Source organism: Oncorhynchus mykiss, chromosome 6, assembly GCF_013265735.2.
Source record: "Oncorhynchus mykiss isolate Arlee chromosome 6, USDA_OmykA_1.1, whole genome shotgun sequence".
Lineage (NCBI taxonomy): Eukaryota > Metazoa > Chordata > Actinopteri > Salmoniformes > Salmonidae > Oncorhynchus > Oncorhynchus mykiss.
In genome coordinates, this window is record NC_048570.1 from 68,622,845 (window position 1) to 68,640,721 (window position 17,877).

At 39.8% G+C, this 17,877-nt stretch overlaps 3 protein-coding genes across 19 annotated transcripts in view; 2 read left to right on the top strand and 1 right to left on the bottom strand.

Annotated features, from left to right (window-relative positions):
- Nucleotides 1–1,044, top strand: part of LOC110526427 (cell cycle progression protein 1) — an 18,293-nt gene extending 17,249 nt beyond the window's left edge. For 6 of the 10 annotated variants that reach the window (XM_021607402.2, XM_021607401.2, XM_021607400.2 and 3 more), the window contains one exon: nt 78–952. In XM_021607402.2, the coding sequence (XP_021463077.2) occupies nt 78–261 (184 nt within the window). In that variant the 3' untranslated portion in view covers nt 262–952. Of the gene's footprint in view, nt 1–77 lie in introns of all 10 variants that reach the window. The other 4 variants (XM_021607403.2, XM_021607409.2, XM_021607404.2 and 1 more) reach the window with 2 other exon arrangements.
- pigb (phosphatidylinositol glycan anchor biosynthesis, class B) lies at nt 590–4,540 on the bottom strand. 6 transcript variants are annotated; one of them, XM_021607410.2, is made up of 12 exons: nt 4,322–4,539; nt 3,811–3,934; nt 3,590–3,707; nt 3,369–3,473; nt 3,126–3,256; nt 2,809–2,949; nt 2,648–2,699; nt 2,328–2,539; nt 2,129–2,193; nt 1,813–2,032; nt 1,516–1,696; nt 590–1,427 (listed from the first exon to the last, which is right to left on the bottom strand). In XM_021607410.2, the coding sequence occupies exons 1-12, from the start codon at nt 4,431–4,433 to the stop codon at nt 1,314–1,316; spliced, it is 1,575 nt and encodes a 524-aa protein (XP_021463085.1). In that variant the 5' UTR covers nt 4,434–4,539; the 3' UTR covers nt 590–1,313. The 6 variants fall into 6 exon arrangements, with proteins under 6 accessions (XP_021463085.1, XP_036836720.1, XP_036836722.1 ...); XM_036980825.1 differs by having other exon boundaries at nt 3,369–3,494; XM_036980827.1 differs by having other exon boundaries at nt 3,369–3,494; nt 4,317–4,457.
- A 189-nt stretch (nt 4,541–4,729) lies between these two features.
- Nucleotides 4,730–17,769, top strand: LOC110526430 (ras-related protein Rab-27A). 3 transcript variants are annotated; one of them, XM_021607416.2, is made up of 6 exons: nt 4,730–4,863; nt 13,568–13,740; nt 14,326–14,411; nt 14,556–14,659; nt 14,791–14,914; nt 16,797–17,769. In XM_021607416.2, exons 2-6 carry the CDS (start codon nt 13,588–13,590, stop codon nt 16,999–17,001), a joined length of 672 nt encoding a protein of 223 aa, XP_021463091.1. In that variant the 5' UTR covers nt 4,730–4,863; nt 13,568–13,587; the 3' UTR covers nt 17,002–17,769. The 3 variants fall into 3 exon arrangements, with proteins under 3 accessions (XP_021463091.1, XP_021463090.1, XP_021463092.1); XM_021607415.2 differs by lacking the exon at nt 4,730–4,863 and adding an exon at nt 7,170–7,386; XM_021607417.2 differs by lacking the exon at nt 4,730–4,863 and adding an exon at nt 10,815–10,933.
- Nucleotides 17,770–17,877: the final 108 nt, after the last annotated feature.

Genomic DNA, 17,877 nt, shown 5'->3' on the forward strand with positions numbered 1-17,877 from the left:
TATAGTTTTCATAACTGTTTTTTCAATAGGATGTTGTGTATTACCATATTCTGACATTTCTGTTCGCCAACTCACAGTAGACTCTTTGAGGGGCCAGATACGGATACTAAAGAAGAAAGCCTAGCAAAGCAGCAGCATCAGAGAGCCCGGCCCCGGACACAAAGAGAGAGGAAGTGGAGCAGAGCAGGACGGAACACAGACAGACACATGGCTGATGTAAAAATAGAGTTGGGTCCTATGCCCTTTGATCCCAAATATTGAGAATAATCTTACCTAAGGAATCCGTTTTTATGATGGCTGATATTGTAGTTGCAAAGTCTATTTAGGATGTGTTTGATGGAAATCCTTCTTATTCTTCTGTTTTTGTGATTTTGCACAATGTTCTTTTAACACTGCCTGAATGTCCCCTTGCTTCCTGTGTTGTGTAAGCAATCCTTAGGTTAGTAGCAATGGTGGTGTATCTGACTGCATCTAATCTCATGTGCACAAAGAAAATTATTGCTGCAATGATTTAGCCATGAATTCTTTAAATATGACTAACTAGAGCAATTAAACATGGGAATACAGTAAGTAAATCTGACAGTAGCTTACTCTGTAGTACACATTCATTGTCATCAGGTCATTTGTTACATGTTCTTTTTAAGAGCCATCACTGACTGTAATTTGCACAACATTTCCTCTCTTTGGGCCTTTTTTTAAAGTTTTACTATTTGTCTACATTTAGGCCTATTGTGAATGAATGATTCATTGGATGGATCCAACAATGGAAATAAATAGTATTTTTGTCAGTGGCATTGAAGAGCAGTAAAACCACAGATACTTTTTTTCACATAGTATTGAATAATGCAAGAAGCCGGTTCCGCAGTTGATTTCTATACTTTGCTGCTACATTACATATTTGTTTAAAATGGTGAAATAAAGTGCAACTGTGTTCAGTAACATTCCAACTATGGCTTGTTTTACTAAGGCTGGTTATTTCCTTTCATTTACAGATGTGCTGTTAAAAATGAATTGCAGCTTCCCAATAAAATAAGTGAATATTGACTGCTTCTTTTCCCCCCTAATATAGTAAACTGTCTGGCTAAGTGTTGCATTATTTTCAGTGTTTAAAAGATCAATCTGTTCTTCAGTTTTAATTATAATTTATTCCTTTACAATACAGATCCATTTTGATTAACTTCCCAATGGCTCGTGCCAATGGTCAAGATGGTTCTGTTCAGTGCATTTTGTAAACTAGGATCCTTCTTCAAACTTGTCCTTGAGATACATGAGTATGGGAAAATCTTTGCTTCTTAAATGTATTCTCATTCTCTTCAGTGCCTTTGATAAACTAGGACGCTTTTTCCAACTCGGCCTTCAGGAACGTGAGTGTGGAATATTTCTCTACTTCTCATAAATCTATTCCTGTCCAAGAATGCAGAGAGCTCCTGAGAACAGAAAAAGATAATAAATGATTGTAACAGTGAAGGAGCCATTAGTCATTAGTCTTGAATTACAAAATGTAGAGTATCTAACCATCTCCAAAACATCAAAGAACACCAGGTGGGTTGGCAGCATTGACTTATAAGGAAATGAGGTCCTCAACCAATGATGAGGATCAGCGAAGAATCTCTCAGCTTCATCGACATAGCGCTTGTCTCCTGTGAGATCTGGTGGACATTCTAGGAAACGCATCTTCATTGGACAGTGGATGTGACTACAAAAATAATGTATATTGATTATTTACTGCACTGCCTCAGCTATAAGCTTGTCACAGTTCTTACTCATGCAAAAGGACCATTAGTAAATAAGCCAAAGAAATTGACTGCCTACCTGTAGAAAGGTGTAGAGTGACAGGGCATTAGAAAGAGAACTTCAGGCAGTGGAGGTGTTGAAGGATCTCTGTCGTCACACAGGGTCTGGAGGTGACCCATAACATCCAGTGTGCCTCGCTGGTGAAGCAGACCTGTGTACAGGGCTGGGACTAGGTTGGAGACCAATAAGGCACATGCGGCAGGCCGTCTCCAGGTTCTCAGATTCACCAAAGCTATCCCTGCAATAAACGAGGACCCCGTATCGTGTATAGGGTATGACTACATTGCTTGTTACTTGCAGTCATTGGAATCTTTCAGGAAATTTTAGCACTCACCACAAAATACCATGCAGAAAGGCAAAACAGGGTAGATGAATCTGAACTCCTTGTGCGCAAGACAACTGCATTGAGAAGAAAATTGTGCAAATTCTGAAATTCCCTATGATTTGAACGGTCTAACAAAGATCTTATTGGCCCATAAATTACAGTAAGTGCATTTTACACAACACAGAAAGACAAAAGAAAAAGGCCATACCTGTAAACCATTACTGTCCAGACTATTGTTATTAACATGATTCTGTATCTTTTTGAAGCCAGTGTGCATCCATACAGGAAGAAAGGAAGATGAGGGCCAATGACGACCACAAAACCCTGAGTAAAGTACCAGTGCCATGGATGAGAGCCATAGAACTCAGCCACGTTGTGAAAAACATTAAACTTAAGGAAGTTGTACTGCACCAGGGTCCACTGCAAGAGAAAATGGTTTAAGGAACTTGTGTTAATTAACACAGACATTACAGCTTGTGATTTATAATTACCTTTACTTTATTATTTTTTAAACAATGCTTTTCCTACCTTTCCATAGAAAATGCAGTCAATCAGTGTCGAAATCCCAAGAGTTAAAGCCCTATATGAAGGAGAGGCTCATTCAATAATTGAAGAATACATTATGTATGGCATGAAAACCTCACTCTGCAGCTGAGGCACAATGGTCTTTCTCAAATCAAAGCACTCACCCAATGGGAAGGCAAAGGTGAGTTATGAGTTTCAGCTTGTTATCTTCCTGCCAGAAGTGGTAAACCAACAGAGGAAGCCACACAATCAAGGCTGTTGGACGAACAATGACTGCCAAGGCAACCAGGATCAAATATTTTGTACTGCGAAAGAAAACAAGCAAAATCTGTTTTAAACAGAATGTTATTAATGGAGCGTCATTAAAAGGTATAATTTTTGTAAAGGTATTCTGTAACTTGCCGTGTAGTGTGAAATACTTCTAGATGCACAGGAAGTGAAATGGTTTTATGTTTGAGTTGTGTAGAGGTGTAGGTCCAACCTGCTGTGTGTTTTAGAGCCAGGCAGAGGATAGTAATAGAGAGCCAGAGTTGTGAGTGTGGTCTCCATGGTGTTGGTCAGGGTCCTGGTGCAGCAGTACCATGTGAACCAAGAACAGAGCTGGCAGAGGTACTAGTAACAAAAAGAGAGAAAGAGGCTTTGTCACATGGTTTCAGCCCACATTACCCAGGATTGGAATAAGTGAAAAGGTTATGAGAAACAAAGTAGCCCATGTTGTTTTTACCGTCCATTTGGCAACGTCAGAATGCTCCAGTGATTGGATAAGACAGTAGAGTTTAATATCAGCCAGTGCAGAAAGCAGTGCCTGCACAACTCGAGGTAGCCATACCTGCAGAATCCACAATATATACTGTACAGATTTTGACAATGGGGTCACATGCAATGCATTTCACATCAGCACTATAAATTGCTACAAAAGATGAAGATGTACTCAATATGACTTACCAAGAGTTGAACTGCGTCATAGGTGAAGAAGTGCAAAATCTTATATATAGCTGCAAAGAAGAGAGGGTAGGAGAACCCTCTTATACCTGCTGTCCACTCCCACGTCAAATAGCCATAGGTGAAGTTATTAAGGATTTAGCAGAATACACAGACTTTTCCACAAAAAGGTTATTAGAAGGGTACTGCTTAAAGTTTTATATTATTTTTTGTTGAAAGGATATTCAAAAACCATAAGATGAGCGATTTCGAGGGACTGCCAGTATTCATCTGGGACAAAGCTGGTCTGGACTAGGAAGCAGTTGATGAGACGAAATGCCACAGTGAAGACAGTGACCCCCAATACACCTGAGGAGAAGAATAAAAAACAAAAACACGTCAGATATCTCTCCACCAGTTAGGCTGCCTGTGTTAGATGTGCATTGGTAATTACATCCATTATCAACTAGTCATTTGAAAGACTCAAGCATTCTGAATCTGCAAGTACCATTGCATGCTCCTGGATCACATGTTGCCTACTTCAATTTAATTTGTATTTATTTAACTAGGCAAGTCAGTTAAGAATTCATTCTTATTTATGTTGATGTAGCTAGCTAAACTAGCTTTTCTCTTTCAAAATAAGTAATGTAAACTTTACTTCCATTCTTACTTTTATCATCAACAGCAGTTTGACATTTGCTCAGTCTGCTGCTAGAAATATGATAGCTGCTATACCAAACAGGGCACATACCGTACCATTATCAAGAGGACATGTTTCTTCTTTACTATATAGTTGGGATTTTCGTTTCCTCAGTTTAACAGGCTCTGCTTTGCTTCCGATATTTAAGCGTGCACGAATCTTTTCCATTACTTAGATAAACTATAACTAACTAACTACATATAATGTAGCTAATTCGCGAAGCACCAAAATCCACGTTAGTTCCGTGTTTGTGCTCGTAGGTAGATGACGTCAGACGTTTCCTAGGAAAGTAAATGCGATTGTCAAGATATCATTATTGTGTTACATATCGGTGATGTAAAGTTATCTGTACCACTTATAGAACATATAATTGATTTAATAAGTAATTATATGCATTTTATGGTGATGAATCGATGAATCGTACAAGTCCCAAATCGCATTTTAAGTTTATTCTTGTCGTTTATCATGTCCCCTTTCAAACGCCGTAGATGTTTAACCTTTGTACTCAAACCAAATGTTGCTTTCTTTTCAACGTTAGTTGTTTAATTGTTGGAATTGCTAGACGTTTTGGTCTACACACACTTCATAAAATATCGTGGTGAGTTATGTTAAAGCAAGAAAAATTATGAAATCAATATAGGATTTGTGTGTCCTTTGTCTCTCACTAGCTAGCTATGCCTAGAAAGTGAAAGTTGACTTTTTGTGGCAGGTTTGAATTTACACAGCAGGTAACCAATTAGCAGGTTGTTGTATGTGTCGCACTGCTTTGCTTTATCTTGGCCAGGTCGCAATTGTAAATGAGAACTTGTTCTCAACTTGCCTACCTGGTTAAATAAAGGTGATTTTTTTTTCATTTTTTTTTTTAATTCGTGTAATTGTAGTAGCGCAGGATCTGGTTGAGTATGAGTGGAGAGTTCTGCAATGTCACATGTTATAAAGAATCTGACACCACAGGGACATAGAACAATGCATGTCATTATTATTCATATGCTGTATCTAGCTGAGGTTCGCGTTTACTTCACTAATGCTGTATCATGCACACAATGTTTTACAAATGCTTACATTTCCTTCTCTGTATATGTAGCAGCTTGGTAATGTCACATGTGATTTAAAATTTTGATTTAAAAAAAATCTACAGCACAATTGAGCCCTATGAAGAAAGCTTTGTGTGCTTCCTGTAAAAACGTAATGTCAAACAACATCAGTTTGACAAAACAAGGCAAAGCTTTGGGTAATCTCTTCTATTCTTCCAGGATCAACGATGCAAGTGTAGGTGGGACAAGTGTAGTCAGCGGCCTAAGCAGAAGTGGCCATCAAGGAATCATTTCAGTTGATTTGTGGTTTGGTGTGTAAATTAGACATGTGAATTAAGTGTCAAATAAAATCCCTTCGGCTACTGAAAGATCTCACAAATCCAGTAATGTCAGCAGGGTTGGGTAGGTTACTTTCTAAATGTAATCCGTTAGTTACTAGTTAACTGTCCAATTGTAATCAGTAACGTAACTTTTAGATTACCCAAACTCAGTAATATAATCTGATTCCATTCGGTTTAAGATTACTTTCCCCTTAAGAGGCATTAGAAGAAGACAAAAATGTTGTTACCAATTGAACGACATCTATTGCAGGATAAATCAATGTTAAAGTTTACATAGCTGGCCACATATGGATGTTAAATTTTACCCTATGGGTTGATTATGTAGGCTTCAATAATACGATAAAATTATATCTTTACATTAAAAACCAAAGTCTATCAGAATTCCAGTCATTCCAATATATGTTATACCCCTTGATCTTCAAGAATAGGACTCGGAAGTATAAATTAACCAAATTGTTTTACCTGAGCATGACCCCAAAAAGAAGGATTTATTAGCCAGCCCTACTCTGTTGTTAATGATTTTGTCATCATGGAGAACTGATTGGGCTCATTGATTCGAGTTGAAAAAGAAAATCTGCGCTCCTAGAAGGGCATGCTTTGAGCACTACTGAAAAGTGCTATTTTCGTGGGAAAAATGAATGCCATATGCTGCAGTTGCAATAGGCCTATTGTTTACCTTTTTGTTGGTGACACTTTATCTTGATAATATGCAGCAGTTTAAAGGGCAAATCGACAGATGAAACAATAACAAACAGGCGCCCCGCCTCTGTTTTGGTAAAACGCTGAGGGATGGATCTGGAGAAATGTAACCACTCTCAGATTAATAGACAGAGCTATGGATGTACGGACTGACCATAAATAAAAATGATAGTTTTAACCATGTTATGTTATGAGGCTATACAGTGTTTGTTTACATTTACAATGTTTACAAACATTGGAGTAAAACAAGCTTATATTTTGGGTTCTCATTGAGTGTGACAGTTAAACTAAACTCGGGGCATTTATATGGGGCATTTATAAATTATATTCTTCAAGAATTAATGGAGATATGTGTGCAGGGTAGCCTAGTGGTTAGAGCGTTGGGCTAGTTACCGGAAGGTTACAAGTTCAAATCCCCCCGAGCTGAAGGTGAATGTTGAATTTTTGTTGCACACATATCCATATGATGCTGCAAACTATTTTGGCAATGACCTGTTGGTGTGTTCGAAGTGACGCACAGGGTTGGGGAGTAATGCTTAGAACACACCGACAGTGTTTTGCGGAAAATAGTATGCAGCATCATCAGGATATGTATGCAACAAAAGTTCAACATTCACCTTCTGCTACAATTTCTGTCAAGCCTTTGGCGTATGCACTGTCAACTGTCTCTCCAACGCAATGCTGCAAGGCAAACGCAGCGTTTCATTGGAAAATAATGTAATTCTGGTGTACCAAAATGCAAGACCCTGTGGATGTGATCGAAGCGTAGTTCCAAAAGAATACTCCTGCGCGGGAAGGGTCGTTTTCCGTTCGGAACTCCCACTGAGGTCTATTACCGTTTGGCGAGAGAGGGAGGGGCTGGCTCACTGCAACTGGACGGGAAGTGATGTTACATTGATTGTGAAGAGGGTTAATGCAACAAATGGATCGAAAGGATTTTGTAAACCCAATTTAGTGAGTTTTTTGTTGTTAATCAACCAATTGTCATCGCTTTTGAGAGGGCGCTTCTACACGAAACACCAATAAGAAAGTGACGCACATACACTGGTAAGTTGAATTTCTCGAAATAAAGTTAGCGTAATAAATGTCTCGGCATATGGAGCTGTTTAGCGGACTTGTTTCTATCGACCGCTATAAGTGCAACATGTTACAAATTTTTCAGGACGGGGTTACTTTATCGTATAATGGGCCACCTGCATTTCCACTGAGCTGAGGCTGCAGTGAAACGAAGTTATTTCCTGCTCACTTTTACTAGGCCTACTTGAAGCCAGTGCTATTGAAAGTGCAATTACATTTTGTTGTGTGTTTTTACACAATGCGATGTGTCCGCTTTTATAGTTGTCTTGAAGTGAACTCTTAAATTGGATACACCTACGTTGTAACACAGCATAGGCTACGTGTAGACTGTACTTAAGTACAGGGATCGCAGCCATAACAGGTAGGGTAGGAATGCTACACTTTCATTGGGAATCGAAGTAACATTTTCCTGTCAAATTTTCCTGATCACGTTTGAACCTTATACTGCAGTGGGCTAAATCAGGGTCACAGTGTTTCTTGGTAGTCTTAAACAAATCTACTTTAAAACAAATTAGTACACCTCATACACATGGTTATGGACTTTCAAAAATAAGAGACTTGTACCATGTCAGATAACGTTATAGAGTTCATATGTTGAGTTTGCTTCCCAATATTATACTTTCTATACATCACAGAAGACTGATATATAAAGACTGATAACAAAACCGTCTGACATAGAAACAATCGGATTTCGGTGTTAATTGTTTAAAATGTTTATTCATTGTGAAAAATATTAATAACATTCCACCCATGAGGCAACTTGACTGTAGGAAAGGTTTATAAGCAAAGCATTCTGGCATCAGTGAGAACGGTAAGACTTATCTCCTGGTGGTACACGTGGCTTTCTCTACGGTGTCTTGTGTATCAATTTAATTATTTATTTGATCACAGTTTGAGAGCGCAATACCATTTGGTATAGTAGGCTTATATAACCTACACAGGTCTATGCCAATTTGAACTAGCAAATAGTTTTTCTCATAATAATATATAAAAACAAGGTGACGTGATCAGAGTTGAACGTAGCACACCTTACATTATTTAATCGTTTTCCCTGAGTCTTTGTTCCAGTGGAAGGAGTAATGTAGAGGGAAACTGTTCAAGTGTAATGAGACCTCATAATTACAACCCTTGAATTGGCTACATTTATCTAGGTTTATCTATCCATAAACCTGCATCCATTTGGCTGGCGAAACATCACAAGGTGTCTACCTCACTAACTTGGTATGGTATCTTAGGGATACCAGTCTGGCATTTTGTCTGGAGACATGCCATGCATTAAAAACATCAGCTCAGACCAAACTAAAAATGGAAACGTTTTTAATTGGGTGTATGTCTTTGTGTTAATACATTTTTATTTTCTCAAGGTTTAAACACATTCTGGACATGATAAACCAATTTATTCTAAATTAACTTTTAGATTGTCTTTAGTTAACTTTACATCTGTCAGCTATTCAGAGATAGACGTCTGTCTAATCTGAGATTTGAGCAATTGAGCTTGTGAACAAACTGGGAGATATGGTTATTAAACAGGGTCATTGATGGAGTAAAACATGACCAGTCACGACAACCACATGAGGATCAACTGAGTTGGGGGTTATTAGATGTTGTTTTATGTTTCATGTATGGTTTGTGTCAGCTAATCAATTGTTTTCTTCTTCTGTGTGCCTGCGTGTGTGTTGTCTGAAATGTTTCTAATAATGACCGCAAACATAATCAAATAATATTTTTGGTCCTATTTCACACATGTACAGGTGTGTTTTTAAATATCCCAACTCCACCTGAGACATTCTTGGAGAGTGGGATCATGGCCAGGGTCACCATTGTCCAACGCCCCTGGAACAATAAGGCTTAAATGTCTTCAAACTAGCAACCTTTCAGTTACTGGACCAACGCTCTAAACCACTAGGATACCTGCCGCCCATAATAATCTGTTAACCATTTCTCATCATCATCAGAATAATGTCTCTTCACTTACAGATATATAAAACATATTCATACTCCAAATGTTACAAAATAGTGCTTCCAGCCCTGAACATGATGAAACCTGATGATATTTCAGATGCATATTGGCAAGTCATTCTGTCAAGACATATCTGAGATGAGTGCTGTAGTATTGTGGTGCTGCAACACCCTTCATCCTTGTGTAGTTTAAGTTCATGTCATCTGCATATCCACCTCCTTCTTCGAGGAGTATGCCATTATAGTTGGCCAACTGCCCAGGGCGGGTACTTCAGCTCTACTGCTCTGAGAATGTCTGAAAGGCTTTGTTCTACTTGCTGGCACAATCTGAGTTTCCCTTCCTCCAACTAGTGTGAAATTCACACCACCAGAGAACAGGGCTTTGCCTAAAGCCTCTTTCAATCACTTTCACTTGAACATACAAAAACACCTTATGGGAAGAGGACTTTAGCTGATCCTTGTTTGTGTACGAGCTCAGTTTGGATCTTCTGTTTTAGAAATGGGCAGGGGCAGCGATGTGAGTCAAATAATTTGTGATGCATGAACAAATTCATGAACAAATGTGTAGGGGTTCTGAATGAATGTTTACCTGATATCAGTGGCAGGCAGTGAGGTAGAACTAGCCAGTCAGTGCATAGCTGTGATTTCACTCAAAAATAAGTGCAGGAAGCCTACTCAATATGCTCTGTCTAACTTGCAAGGTTGTATTTCACACCTTAAAATATTTCATACTGCAGTCACTATAGTGGGCTTGCTCAAACAACCTTATTTTGCTGCTCATCTGCAACACATGTAATCACAGCCGTCCAGGCTTCCTTGTAGAAGCTGTGATAAGATTAGTCTCATGACATGTATTTTTTAAACCACTTTCTTTGTCCTATGCTACCTATATTACCAAGCCTACTACTTGTTATCCCACTATTCATTTTATTATTTTTTTTCAGTAAAAAATGAATTTAGCATAACTAGATACATATGTAATTTAGGCTGTTCTTGTTCATTCTCTACAGGCTGTAGCTTAGGGAAGGATAGGCAGTTCAATGATACAGTGCCTTGTGAAAGTCTACACACCCCTTGCACAGTCTTCACATTTTGCAGCCTGATTTTTTTCCCCCCTACTGATCTACACAATCTTTTCCACGTTTTTAAAGTAAATACAAATGATTAAACATTTTCCTAATTGTAAAAAATATGTATTGATTGTGTATGTCTTCACACACCAGAGTTAATGCTTGGCTGAAGTCCCTTTGGCAGCTGTGAATAAGATTCTATCAACTTTACCCAACTCTTATGGCAACATACAGGTAACTGCCAAAATAATGAAAACACTTAAACACGTAAGTAAGGGATACAAACTATTGAAGCAGGTGATTCCACACAGGTGTGGTTCCTGAGATAATTAAGCAATTAACATCCCATCATGCTTAGGATCGTGTATAAAAATGCTGGGCAGGCCATTTTCTTGGCTACCATGACCATGTCCCCATGTTTTTTATTGAGTTGGTACAGTTATAATTTTTCTTTCACTTTGAGAATGTGGAGTAGGTTCTATAGACCGGTAAGATGTTTTAAACGTTTGTTATTCCTTCTTAGAATTTTTTTTTACGGCAGCTAATTGTGAAGACAGTGCAAGGTGCCTGTAGACTTTCACTAGCGACTCTAAGTCTTTGGCCTACATGATTAGCATCCTCTGTAGCAGCCTGCTTTCACATGAACCTTTGCAGTTAATCTGATTACCATTGGGGGCGATTGGTGCCGCCTCAGTGAGCCTAACCTATGAAAGAGCAGGGCTGCCCGCAAGCCTGGGGGCCTGTTTCTCTGGGAAAGCCTCTGAAAATGTGTCCCTGCTGGTCAGATGGTGCACACTTATACCAGCATGAACTGCCTGGCGACCAAGAGATTTGAGACATATAATTTACTTGTACAATAACACAGTTGACTGTGTCTTTTGCTTGACGAGGTCAATCGATTAGTGTGTGCAGGTAGTACTGTGCAGTTGTGCGGTGAACCTAATAAGTCAGTCCATATACAAGCCTTTAGAATGTAAGCCTGCCTATTCCATTTCCCACTGGGGAACAGCTCAGAGAGGCTGAAGATGGGGTGCCGCTAGTCCAGTCACAGTGTGTTCATCACAGAACTTGATTTTGCTCAGGATGAGAGTTTTAGTGCTGGACAGAGTGAAATCATTCCTTTTCATACCTTGGTCATATGATGGACTGCTTTCAGTGGGAATCACATCCAGCTTGTTCTCTTGAATATCATTTGATGGATATAACTTGATGGATATCTGTGTTCAGCTCATCTTGTGTCTACCACATTCTTTCTCATTCACAGGTCTCAACTTTCTAGCTATTATATAATAACTCTGTAGTAATGAATGGCACTATAGCTTTGTGTAATACATATTTTGTATCTATAAAAAACACATGGATTAATTCTGATATATTTACATAAACTATTTATGGACCAGGACCAGTCATGCCAGTGAAAATTCCAAATGCCCAGACAACGCTCAATAAAATTTTAACTAAATTCAACTCTATGGAAGAACATGTTTTTCTTGTGAATTTTTACAGGCCGTTGATCAATTGAGCAATTCTTAGTCTTATTTGCCTAATTAACCCCAATTAATCCTCTCGTGTAGAGTTTCAATCTGTAACAGTTGCCCCAAATAGGAGATTATCCACATTTACCAAGCAAACAGGTCAAAGTTCACTGCAGATGGGGTTATAGCAGGATCTAGTTCGAGTATTTCCTTACTGAACATGCGTGGAGGCAAATGTAGTTTAATTTCGCATAAAACATTTGTGTTTCATGTTACTATGTCAGCATACTTACATGACCATGAGAGCTATAGGCTAGACTCTCAACACAGAGAGGTGTGTCTGTCTCCAACATAGCTCTAAAACTTTTGTCCTCGGGTCAACTATTTCGCAGGCACTCAACCATGGTAGCGTAAGGCACTGGGAACCAAAATCATGGGCATTAATATGGAGTTGACCCCCCCCCCCTTGCTGTTATAACAGCCTCCACTCTTCTGGGAAGGCTTTCCACTAGATGTTGGAACATTGCTACAGGGACTTGCTTCCATTCAGTCAGCAGAGCATTAGTGAGGTCAGACACTGATGTTGGGCGATTAGGCCTGGCTCAGTCGGCGTTCCAATTCATCCCAAAGGTGTTCGATGGGGTTTAGGTCATGGATCTGTACAGGCCAGTCACGTTCTTCCACACACGATCTTGACAAACCATTTCTGTATGGACCTCACTTTATACACGAGGGCATTGTCATACTCAAACAGGAAGAGCCTTACCCAAACAGTTGCCACAAAGTTGGAACCACAGAATCGTCTAGAATGTCATCGTAAACTGTAGCGTTAAGATTTCCCCTCACTGGAACTAAGGGGCATAGCCCAAACCATGAAAAACAACCCCAGACCATTATTCCTCCGCCACCAAACGTTTACAATTGGACCTATGCATTGGGGCAGGTAGCGTTCTCCTGGCATCCGCCAAACCCGTATTCGTCCGACGGACTGCCAGATGGTGAAGCTTGATTCATCACTCCAGAGAATGTGTTTCTACTGCTCCAGAGTCCAATGGCGATGAGCTGTACACCACTCCAGCTGAAGCTTGGCATTGCGCATGGTGATCTTAGGCTTGTGTGCAGCTGCTCGGCCATGGAAACCCATTTCACGAAGCTCCCGGCGTTGCTTCCAGAGACAGTTTGGAACTCGGTAATGAGTGTTGCAAGGACAGACTATTTTTACCGTCCCGTTCTTTGAGCTTGTGTGGCCTACCACTTCGCGGCTGAGTCATTGTGGCTCCTAGGTGTTTCCACCTCACAATTACAGCACTTACAGTTGACCGGGCAGCTCTAGCAGGGCAGAAATTTGACGAACTGACTTGTTGGAAAGGTGGCATCCTATGACGGTTTCATGTTGAAAGTCACTGAGCTCTTCAGTAAGGTCATTCTACTGCCAATGTTTGTTTATGGAGATTGCATGGCTGTGTGCTCGATTTTATACACCTGTCAGCAAAGGGTGTGGCTGAAATGGCTGTATCCACATATTTGAAGGGGTGTCCACATACTTTTGTATGTATGTAGGGTAGTTTACAAATTATTATCTACAGTCTCGGTTGTGCACAGTTCTTACATTGCTTTCTTCAATGTTTGGTGTTGTCTGGTTTTCAGGTCTGAAATAAGCACTCACTATGTCTGATGGGGACTATGATTACCTCATCAAATTCCTAGCCCTTGGTGATTCTGGAGTGGGGAAAACCAGCTTTCTGTACCAGTACACAGACAAAAAGTTTAACTCCAAATTCATCACTACAGTGGGCATTGATTTCAGAGAAAAACGAGTGGTAAGTTGATTGCCCTAGTCACACAATTTGTCACGCGTGTGTGAGAGAACCATTCATTTTATTATTCACATACAGGTACTCCCTACCACCCGTAATGACTAATTAGTATGCTGCTTTGTTGAAAGAGTTAACATTTGAAATAGCCAATTATTCCATTCCATGTGAACGTTTTTGTAGTGCAGGTTTACTGTTGACCATGAAAAGTAAGTAGTAACTTTAAAAGCATTACTCCTCATAGTGCAAAAGAGAGAGCGTTAGAACTCTGTTATTTTTTTTAGGAATCTGAGGAACTCCCAGACCAGGAAAAGATGACATATCACTTGAGTTCAGCAGCACCCTCCTAGAAAATAAACACTTCACACCACCTAACCAAACACCAGGGTCATTTAAGCATAATCACTCATGCTGTGTATATTGTAGAGATTATCAGGGCAAACATTTTCCATCTAAATATTTAGGTTCACTTTGGGTTGCAAGATAGTATATGTAGGATGACCAATAGGAATGTATATTTTTAGGGCCTCATAGCCAGAGTGACCTCACACTGCTTTATATGGGTATAATAACTCTCTCTCTGTCTGACAGGTATACAAATCAAATGGTCCAGAAGGGGCAGCAGGCAGAGGACAGAGGATTCATGTTCAGCTGTGGGACACGGCAGGGCAGGAGAGGTAAGCCAATCCAAAACTCATCTCCCACTGACACTCTTGCTCAAGCCCTCACTGGCTCTCAGGTAGTTGTTGGCAGCTTTCAAATGCTTACTTTCTCCAAGCTGAATTAAACTCTGTACAATGTGTTTTTTCTTGTGTTGTCAGGTTTCGGAGTTTGACAACAGCTTTCTTCCGAGATGCGATGGGCTTCCTCCTCCTCTTTGACCTCACCAATGAGCAGAGTTTCCTTAATGTCAGAAATTGGATGAGTAAGTCTTCTGTGGTTGTCAGAATCTACATGTACAATCTCATGTTGACTTCCAAAGAAATGTGCAGTGTCTTAACCAATATCTTTCAATCACGACTAGTGGGCTGATGACGGGCTTATTCTCTTTTTCAGGTCAATTACAGATGCATGCTTACTGCGAGAATCCAGATGTTGTTCTCTGTGGCAACAAGTGTGACCTACAGGAGCAGAGGGCAGTCCGTGAAGATGAGGCCCGTGAGTTGGCAGAGAAGTATGGGTATGTGTCCCTTACCTATGACTAACCCTCCCTGAAACATTTGCCAAGAAGGCAGTGGCTGATGTGTGTTTACTCAAGGCTGTGCAGGGGAATCTTGAACGATACTAAACGTTAGGCTAGGTTGGTCCTTCTGGAAAGGCAAATATTTACACACATATATAAAGTATCCTGCTTGTGGCCTGAAATTACACATTTAATGAATATAAAGGGATTAGATATGGACCTATGTTTTACTAAAACTAACAAATGCACCATATTTGGGGTCAAACACCATGCAGTAAGAGACTATGGGCTCTATTTTAACAAGCCTAACGCAATAAATCTAAGCTCTGGCGGTAGCTCTGTAGGTCGAGGGGTGTGTCAGTAATAATTTTGCTATTTTCGCAGCTGGAGGTGGCGTGAAATGGCTTCTTTTTTTTTAATGAATAAACAAGTAGGTGGGAAGAGGACTTGACCACTCACTGGCCAATCAATGTTGCATGTGTTTGTCGCAAGTTCTGTAGGTTATTGAAGGTCTTTGCATTGTCATCAACTCCAATTTGGCTGGGGGCATGGAATATTCTGTCCTAGACTATTGTAGATTGATAATAGAGTTTATTCAATAGCATAGGCTACAGTAACAAGTGATAACAACAGGGGGGAAAAAAACATCCAGTGTTTGCTCTGTCTGGAGTGTTGACAGTCAACATTGTTATAATTGGCTTCAATCAGTATAGGCCTTTTAGATATCACACTTAAAAAATAGTCTGCCTTAAATTGTATTGTTTGTGTGAGGCACATTCTCAATAAGAAAAATACAGCCTAGGCCTACCGTTGATACTGCATAATAGGACTGAAACGTTTAAATACATTTGGAGGGGTGTCTTTTTTGAGAGTAACAGCAAATCAATACAAAAAGTACATGGGGAACACTAAAAAAGCACATATCTCTTGTTCCATGTGCATATGGGCGTCACTGCTGGATAGGCTGCGCTTCCGGTGTCAAAATCCATGCCGTATCCAACCGGGGGCGGCAGGGTAGTCGTAGTGGTTAGAACGTTGTACTAGTAACCGAAAGGTTGCAAGTTCAAATCCCCGAGCTGACAAGGTACAAATCTGTCGTTCTGCCCCTGAACAGGCAGTTAACCCACTGTTCCTAGGCCGTCATTGAAAATAAGAATTTGTTCTTGACTGACTTGCCTAGTTAAATAAAGGTAAATAAAATGAGCTACGGTCAGCTTTTGGTTGGTCTTAAATATCTTCATCAGTGCATACTGAAATTGCCACTTTGGCACACGTTTTTAAGGACACAACTTGGATATTGCCACGACAGGTAAATTACCAATCCTGGCACTAGGGATTGACAATAGAACAGCACCGGCTTTAACAGGTCTAAATTGCAAACGAGCGTGCGTTTTGACAATTGCACGAGCTTAAGGCCAGCTGAAAATAGAGCCCCCAGTGCTTAGAGTTATGATCATGTTATGTTCAAAAGCTGTTATGGTGAGCTGAATGGCCATCTTGTGGGCCATCTTGTGGACGCACATCATATTGAGTTGTCGTGGTAGTTAGTGTTCATATTTTTTTACGTTATGTGAACCGATGGATCCACCAGTCTGAAATCCAATGTGGTTTTTAGAGAGCCATGATCCTCTACTATTTCAAAGATGCATCTTCCACTGCTATAGCACAAGTGCATGTTTCATGACGAAAAACAAAGGACACCCAAACAATAAAAAAATGTCAACCTTGATTTCTTTTCAACTGCTGAGAACTATATTCTGTCTTCGTGTAAAGCTTTCAGTTAGATCCAAACTTATTCAGGTTGTAGGTAGATAGTTTGCCTCATTCAGAGACGTATCAGTCAATGTTGATCTTATGTGTTGCTCTCCTTTCTGTGCAGAATCCCTTACTTTGAGACAAGTGCAGCTAACGGGCAGTTTGTTAGCCAGGCTGTGGATGTCCTGCTGGACCTCATCATGAAGAGGATGGAGCGCTGTGTGGACAAGTCCTGGATCCCTGATGGAACCGTGCGATCCAACGGACACAGTGGTCACACAGACATCACAGAGCCCAAGACCCAGGAGAAGGGCAAATGTGCTTGTTAGGGTCCACATACAGATAGTGGTTACACCTTCAGTTCCCTTCAGTGATGTTTTGGTAGGACTGGGCTGTATGGCATGTGATGAAAGGCATGTAACATTTGTAAATCAATGGTGTCATAGGAAGTTTTGTCAAGGTGGGGGGGTGTTTATGATGTGCAAAGCTGAAAGTAACCACTAACCCCTGCCAAATGTGCAAGAGCATTATTGTGTTTTGTTAATTTGATTATGCCATTTGGAGTGGTGCCTCCATTCACGTGTCAATTAAGTGCCTTTTATGTTTTCATTTCAGATAATATTATATGCATTTTACATTGTGAAACATAAAAGTGTATTGTAACTACTTTCTAAGATCCAGTAGAATTGTGAGAAGCCACTGAAAGTTGTATTAGTTGAGAACACTTCCCTGTGTATTAAAGGGAACCCACCCTTATTACATTTAACTTTTTGACACAGGATATTTTTGTGACAATGCACTTCCATTTATTCTTGTACAATGTAAAAGTCCTGAGCACATGCAATCTGTAGTGAATAGAGTGATTTATTGTATAGTTCTGCTCTGTAGTATCTGAGTAGCAGAGTCATTTGGGGTCTTTCTTTTTATCACGATGTCGGGATCTTGGGTCTATCAGAAATGTTTGAGGTTCCACGTAAATCCATGCTGATTTTGTTACACAATGTGCATTAAATCTGCTGTATTCTGTCAAACACTTTTGTCAAATATGTTAACCATATCCTTTATTCCAGAAAATAAATATTTTATTATTTATTAAAGCTCTGTCTCAGTTGTCACCTTGGCTACCTCAAACTTTATTTAGTGTCAATCTTGTTCAAGTCAATATGTAACAATGAAAATATTTGCACAAACCAAATCTACATTTT

Coding starts and splice junctions, on each gene's coding strand:
- pigb (XM_036980825.1), bottom strand. CDS start 4,433: ATGGAAAAGATTCGTGCACGCTTAAATATCGGAAGCAAAGCAGAGCCT. Junction 3,708..3,810: donor GCTCATCTTATGGTTTTTGA/ATATCCTTTCAA, acceptor TAATAACTTCAC/CTATGGCTATTTGACGTGGG. Junction 3,495..3,589: donor ATGACGCAGTTCAACTCTTG/GTAAGTCATATT, acceptor AAATCTGTACAG/TATATATTGTGGATTCTGCA.
- LOC110526430 (XM_021607416.2), top strand. CDS start 13,588: ATGTCTGATGGGGACTATGATTACCTCATCAAATTCCTAGCCCTTGGT. Junction 13,741..14,325: donor ATTTCAGAGAAAAACGAGTG/GTAAGTTGATTG, acceptor TCTGTCTGACAG/GTATACAAATCAAATGGTCC. Junction 14,660..14,790: donor TAATGTCAGAAATTGGATGA/GTAAGTCTTCTG, acceptor TCTCTTTTTCAG/GTCAATTACAGATGCATGCT.